Source organism: Priapulus caudatus, unplaced genomic scaffold (assembly GCF_000485595.1).
Source record: "Priapulus caudatus unplaced genomic scaffold, Priapulus_caudatus-5.0.1 Scaffold858, whole genome shotgun sequence".
Lineage (NCBI taxonomy): Eukaryota > Metazoa > Priapulida > Priapulimorpha > Priapulimorphida > Priapulidae > Priapulus > Priapulus caudatus.
Genome location: NW_014577919.1, coordinates 102,963 through 110,263, shown reverse-complemented (window position 1 = coordinate 110,263; position 7,301 = coordinate 102,963). Strand labels below are relative to the sequence as shown.

Here is a 7,301-nt window from a genome sequence, read left to right as displayed (position 1 = left end):
ATTCTTACCTGATAAGTTACCAACTAGTTGAAAATCCAAAAAATTTGGGCGATTTTATATATTGATAATGACATTAAATGCTTGCTATGGGCTATGTATGAGTCACGAGGATTTGTTCACATCGAACGGAATAGCAAAATAGAAAGTATAATGCAGCAATTTAACCATAAAAAGTGAACAGAATCACTTACATTTTGTGAAAAAGTGCACATAATGTTTTTACTTTTACTATTTACGGTGACGTAATCACTTTAAAAGAACAGGGTTTACTTACTAAATATGAGAAAAAAGATATCCAATCAAAGGATATTTCATAGCAGGTATTCGGACTATAGTAAGTATAAACTCTGTTAACATTATTGATATGACTACGGTTTATTTATATCGATGTAATAACGGTTTGACCGCCAATAGGCGAGCTAATTCATTTATAGATTTTTACGATCAAACGTGACTGAAAAACAGTTGCGAAATGCTCTACTTGCTTTGACACAAAACGTATTGAACTTGTTTTAAAATTTCAAAACTTAAAATTCTACAGTAAAAGTACATTTTAAAAACAGATTAAAAATCCAATTATTTATACAAGTCCAGTCTCTCTATCGTGTGAGATTATGAGCATTTTAGAATTGTATCAATTCAACTGCTGCTACGGGTTCGCAAAGACCAATCGTGAGTTGAGGCACGCGCATATACAAGTCAGCCAGGCAAACATACCCAATAATTGTTACACATTGCGATGTCACGCTTAGAATAGAGATAGACTGAAACAATTCTCGGCTCAATTTATCGGTCTGGCGCATGTGTAGCCATGCCAGGCTCGCATGCCGCATTACCACAATAATTAACAGGACCATTCATAACTCGTACTATTTCACCACACAGCCGGAATTGAAGAGTAAACTGACTGGCAGTACCATGCGCTGACGTACATATTATCAAGAGCAGATAAAGAAGGTAGCTCTTGATAATTATACCTCCTAATCGCTCACTTAAGCATGAAAACGGCCCTGGAATTTCATAAAGAAACAAGCATATCAATGTCACGTATACGTCTCATGGCACTCTTTACTGAGCGAGCACAGACTGGTAACGCTATAAGGTATATTGATTGGAACAATTACCTCGCATTGTGAACTAACAAAATACACGCTATAGAGAAACTTCGAACCCAATCTTGCTAGAAGCTGTAACCAAAGTTGTAGAAAGGACCCTACATTACTATTACCCTACTATTTACACCCTACGTATTCCCTAGGTGGACAGATATAGATATCCTAACCAATAGACAAGTGGAAATAATGCGTAAGAATGATGCGTTTCTTATTTTCGGATTACAACCGCAATCCATAGAAATCTCTTGTGGTTCTCTTTGCGCATTTCTTTTATGTTTTACACTGCGATATTAAAAGGTTTTTGCAGATTGCGCCGTATACATCATTATTAGACTGATTTCAAAAGTCCCTGGTTGCCGTTGGATTGGTTCTCATGGACACGGTATCACACTAGCGGCGAGAAAATTTTAAGCTCATGTTCTTACTTGTACCGCCGTTAAAAAATAAATAAATAAATAAATTAAATGATTACCAGAGTCAGCTTACATAACATTTACAGCAGTAAATCAAACATCCATTGACTGTACCGTTTCCAGCTGATACTAACAAATAAACAAATAAACAAAAAAAGTCCCTAGCTCACAGCCTCTCAAAGTATCTAGCGACAAATAAAAAAATGCCAACAATTTAAACCAGATCCAAGCGCAGCTGTCCCTGTATCGAATGCCTCCTTTAATTACGCGAAATGAACCAGGGTTCTGTATTTAAGACCGAGCCTGCAGTTTATACGTTACCAGCTCAAAATAGCAGCCCACCCACACGCGCGCGCATCACAAAAACACGGTCTAGTCTGCTCGTCAGATATTTCAAAACGCTAGCTCGCGTACATTTCAAAAAGCGATTCGCACATGCCTAAAGTTACTCCACGTCGGAGAGAATCGAAGCCTGTGCCACACCTCTGGCATGTGCACAGACGGGGAGGAGAAAGCTATTAAAGCGGCGGAGCAAGATCCGCATGGGAACTAAACAGACATTAAACTGAAGTCGGCGATTGATGGTATCAGGAGTAGATAATAGGGAACCTGATGGTATCCGACTACCAGAAGCAGCAGCATCGCGATACAGCGATTACGAGACGCAGACCGACTTCGTTTGGGCGTGTTCGGCGCTTACTTACAACACTGCCGCCATAAACCAGGTCGTTACACCACGTTGCATAGCGAGTAGCTTGTAGAGGCGCGAGGCTACGCGTGCTGAACACGCGACACGTGCAGGCAGGAACTACTGTGTGACCCCTGCAGTAGCTCGTAGGGCTACTGCTGCTGTAGGGTGGCAAGTGTTAGCGTCAGACGCCGAGAGACGGATGCGGTTGTGCAGACAGTGCGGGGACTGTTGACGCACAGATATAAGCGATAGGCGCACGTGCAGTGAAAGGGATACGCAAAGGGTCTCCGGCGCTCCATGAGCTACCAACGCGGAATCGTCGTCGACGGATGCTGCGCAGGTTTTCATGCTGTCACTTGTTTGTAGGTTAGTCGTCTGACCGGAAATACACAATAAACACACAGTGTGTTTGTTATGTATTCCTGATCTGACTATATATAGTCATACATACATATACACACGCACGCACGCACGCACGCACGCACGCACGCACGCACGCACACACAGAAAGATATATAAACATATAACACATATAAAGATATTTCTATATATAGTTGACAGTCACTTCATCCCGGCGAACCACCGGCGATACGTCCTCACCGCTACCATCGCCTCTCTCCACTCGAACACAAGGAGCCCAGCGGTGGATATCATAGAACGACCCACACGGAAACCGCAACGAGAGATAAGACAGCGAGGGACAAACTGAGGAAAAACACCAGCAGAGACAGGATTTTCCGCGACAATACTGTCCTACTCTGAGAGTAAGGAACAACACTGCGTGCGGCATACACCTTACGAAATTGCCAACAGCGAAAGAAGCAAGCCTGCGCGGCGAGTAATGTTTGTGCACATCACTGTTCGAGATGATTTCTGATGAAAGATCTGCAAAAACGTTTAATTTCTAGCAATGATTTAAACACAGGAAATGCATCGAATGGGGATAAAAACTGACGTACGCGTATAATATAACAGGAAGTGAATCGAACACATAAGTGCATAAGTGCATAAGTGGGGTGTACAGCCGTCCATTTGCCTCGTCGTGGGTGTATCGGGTGGGTGCAACAAACGCCTCGACATAGCCAGCTTAGCAAGGCTGCCTCCTGCATCGCTCAGTATATATACACGCATTAGCTACACGTGCACGCACTCGGCGACTACCGCTAACTATGCATAAAATTCCAAACAGCTTGAAGGATAACGCCATAACAGCGATGTGATTGTTGGTCACCCACCAAGGGGGTGTTTATATTCCGGCGCGTAAGAAGCAGGCGACGGCAAAGTAACGGGGCTGATAGTAGTACCACTGCGGTCTGGATCGTACGCCGAGTCCATCCTTAGATCCGCCAGGCGAACGATAACCGGGAGAAACTCGACCAGTGAAGGAAGAGCTCGGGTGTCAGAACTAGGGGCCGCACGCGGCGCTTACGAAAATACTTCTCGACGGAGCGCGCGGTGACGAAATTCCTCGGCTTCGTGCAACGATCGACACATCCGCAAAGCTGTCTAACCAGCAGTGGCACCGACGAACCCTCGCCACACAGTCGCATGGCAACAGTTACAAGCGAGGCCGAAAGCAGCTGCCGAGCCAAGGGCAAGTGTGGTTCTGCCGTGCATCACTACTAATTCGTCCGTGTCAGAGCGCGCGGGTGGTGTTGCCGAATCAACCGGATACAAACGTGCCATCTTCTTTACTACTGTGTCTGCCTAACCGTGCTGTTCAAAATCAAGGAAAGCAGAAGGAGATCGACTCTTATTCGTGCTGTACAAACGTTAGGAACGCAGGAGATCGAAAGAGAGAGAGAGAGAGAGAGAGAGAGAGAGAGAGCGCGAGGTGAACGACGTGTATGACTGGGCAATCAGCTGGATCAGCGTCTGCGCCGGCCACTTCTCTGCATGCGCTCTAGATCGACAGCGAGATAGCGAGAAAAAAAGAGAGAGACCGCGCGCGGGAGAGAAAGAGAAAGAGAGACTCATCACTCTCATCATTACTACATAGTCGAGCAGGAATCACACAATACTACCCGGACCATAAACAACGCGTGAATCCCCCCCCCGCTCTATCTGCTCGAACTGCACGCCGTCATGGATGCAACCAACGTTAGCAGCGACTACGGCGTCGCCATGACGACGTCGGCCGCCGACGTCGAGTGTCGCTCGTGCTGGGTGAACAGCGTCGCCAGCATCGTCGTCATAGCAACGATCGTGCTCAGCATCGGACTTAACGTGCCGGTGATCGTCGCCGTGTGGACGATGAAGCCGCGCCGGGCTTCCTACCTCTTCGTCGGCAACCTGGCCGTAGCCGACGCGCTCGTCGGCGTCGTGCTCATCCTGCAGCTGCTGCCGGCGCCCAGCGTTAAATACCAGTGCCTCGTCGTCGTCTCGCTCTTCCTGCTCTCGTGGGTGTGCTCGTTCGTCGGCACGCTCTTCATCGCCGTCGACCGGCATCTCGTCGTCCTGCGTCCGCTGCGTCACAAGGTCATCCTGCGGTCGAGTCGAGTCGTCAAGCTACTCGTCGCGATGTGGGCGCTGGCGGCCGTCTGGTCGCTGCTGCCCGTTGTCGGCGTTAACCTCTGGTACGACGGCGCGCAGTGCAACTTCTCGATGCTGCCGCCGTGGTACGTCGTCGCCACGGCGTCCAGCTACGTCGGCATGGCCGTCGTCACGGGTGCGCTGTACGTGAGTCTGTTTTACCGCTACCGGCGCGATCGGCAGACGATGAACAGATTGTTTCAGCGCAGCGTCAGCATGGAGGCCGAACGCGCGCAGAGCGTCAACCTCGCCAAGGCGCTCCTTCTCGTCACCGGCGTCTTCCTGCTCTGCTGGAGTCCCTTCACCGTGATGTCGGTGGTGACATCTGTCGGACTCACGAGTAGTTATTACGATTGGATCTCGACGCCGATCGTCTGGGAGCGAGTGTCCGTGGCTTACGTTCTTAGTTACTCGCTCGCCATCAGTAACTCGGTGATTAACCCTTGCCTGTACGCGTGGAAGATGAACGCCATTCGCGAGTCGTTCGTTGCCACGGCGCGGCGCTGCTGTCGCAAGCCGCCGAGAAATGCCGAGTTTCATCCGAGAGAATGCAAGACAATCGAAAGCGTCCTCTAGTGGGAAGATGCAGCATCGTGCGGCAGGCGCACTGAACAGAACTAGGCTGCTGCTTTATTGACGTTGTTGTAGTTGTTGTTGTTGTTGTTGTTATTGTTATTGTTATTGTTATTGTTATTGTTATTGTTATTGTTGCTGCTGTTGTCGTTGTTGTTGTTGTTGTTGTTGTTGTTGTCGTCGTCGTCGTCGTTGTTGTTGTTGTTGTTGTTGTTTCTATAACTTTCATAATCACAGTCGGTTGTTGTTGTTTTTTCTGGTTGTTTTTGATGGTATTAATAATATTACGATTAATATTATCAGGTATATTCATAAATAATCCAATTATTCTAGTTAGAAAATAGTTATACGATTATTATCGTTAATAATAACAGGAGTCTATCAATATTGATAGACTCCTGATAATAACTTATAATCCGGAAACGAGACCGTTGCAGCCAATTTGTAATTGAATAAGCAAGCAATGCATTTCATTATAAAATGAGTGGTTTAAGCAAGTAATGAGTGTGTGTGTATGGAAATAGTGCGCCAATTGTTGCGTATATGAGTAGTTCGTGAGCGAAGCTAAACTGGCTAAGATTGCTGAATATGAAGGGAAAAACTGATATAATGAACCACCAAAGAATATCAATAATAATAATAATAATGAAAATATTATTCTTGTAAACTTCCGAAGTAAACTGAAACCGGAAGGTGACAGAGTAAGATGCATGCAGGGAAAGAACTTAAACCATTCAATAGTTCTAACCACAGAGGTTGGCCAGTTGTTATATGTGGATTTATTACTAAATATACTGTCTTCAATATATTTCTTTCCGACAGTTCTTACCTATATTTCTTCGTTGCTATGCTTGCATCTTTTTGTTATTTCTGCATTTAGTCTGACGAGATTTCATTTTAATTCATCTCTCAATGGAATTCATTTATCAACGACGTTTTTTAACGTGGTAAAATGCGAGGGCAAATATTAATTCTGTTTGGATTTAGGATTCAGTCAATCAGCATTAGTTTTTTTAAACACGTAAGCCATGCCATTCAGCATTCCAGTAATTACCGAGAAAAAATGCCTCGGTAAAACACATTACACATGAAATCCACTCGCTTCGGGATCAAGTCCCCTCCCCCACCACCACCACCACGCTCACGCTACAGCATATATATATATGTGCGTATGTGTGTACGTTACGTGCGTGCGTGCGTGCGTGTGTGCGCGCGCGCGTGTGTGAATCGCAATTTTCTTGCCATTATCATCGTCACACGTTCACGTATATTTACAAACGCTAGTGAAATATATCCAACATATTATTGTAAAGATATAAATGTAAATATAATTGCCAACACAAACCGAGTATGAATGCATTTCATAAACTTACATAATCGACTTCTCACGACATGTGTCAGCTAGGCATGTAACTGATATATAGCTTAGTATATAACAGAAACAGTAGTGTTTCTTCCGTAATTTGTGAAGTATTTATACAGGTGTATCGTAACATCCTTTCCATATTCACACTTGAATCACTTCGTATGTTTCAGTAAGAACTGAAAATTGTGTTAGGAATATTCACTCCAGCTTAAAAAGAACGCCACGCTGCCAAACATTTCTAGTCTCTATCAGGGGGTTGCAGTGCGCGTTTCCATGCATGCATGCTTAATAAGCTTAATGCATGCTTAATAAGCAACCCATTGTAACAACGAGATTGTCTCCTTGCTTCGTCAGATTCTGATTTCCCTGGTTCATGTAAAAAAGCTACAAAATTCTGGAAAATTGATTTCTAACATGCCTATTACTTGAAGATGGACTTTGAGTTCATTATATATATTTAATATATATTTGAGTTCGTATGTATGTATCTTCCCTATAGGCGGCCAAACCGCCCAAGCGATCTGGATGCAATTTTCACAGGGCCATCTCTTATACCCGGGGAGTGTTCGTAGCTGAAAAAAACCTGTCAAACCGTGAAACTCACCAAAAAA

General features: G+C 45.0%; 1 protein-coding gene across 1 annotated transcript; it reads left to right on the top strand.

The window, feature by feature from the left end:
* The first annotated feature begins 3,984 nt into the window (after positions 1 to 3,984).
* On the top strand, positions 3,985 to 5,457 carry LOC106814033 (adenosine receptor A3-like). Its single transcript, XM_014818294.1, has one exon. It carries the CDS (start codon positions 4,305 to 4,307, stop codon positions 5,325 to 5,327), a length of 1,023 nt encoding a protein of 340 aa, XP_014673780.1. The 5' UTR covers positions 3,985 to 4,304; the 3' UTR covers positions 5,328 to 5,457.
* The last annotated feature ends 1,844 nt before the right edge of the window (positions 5,458 to 7,301 follow it).

What these genes read in the sequence shown, in the direction of transcription:
- LOC106814033 (XM_014818294.1), top strand. Translation starts at nt 4,305, where the DNA reads ATGGATGCAACCAACGTTAGCAGCGACTACGGCGTCGCCATGACGACG.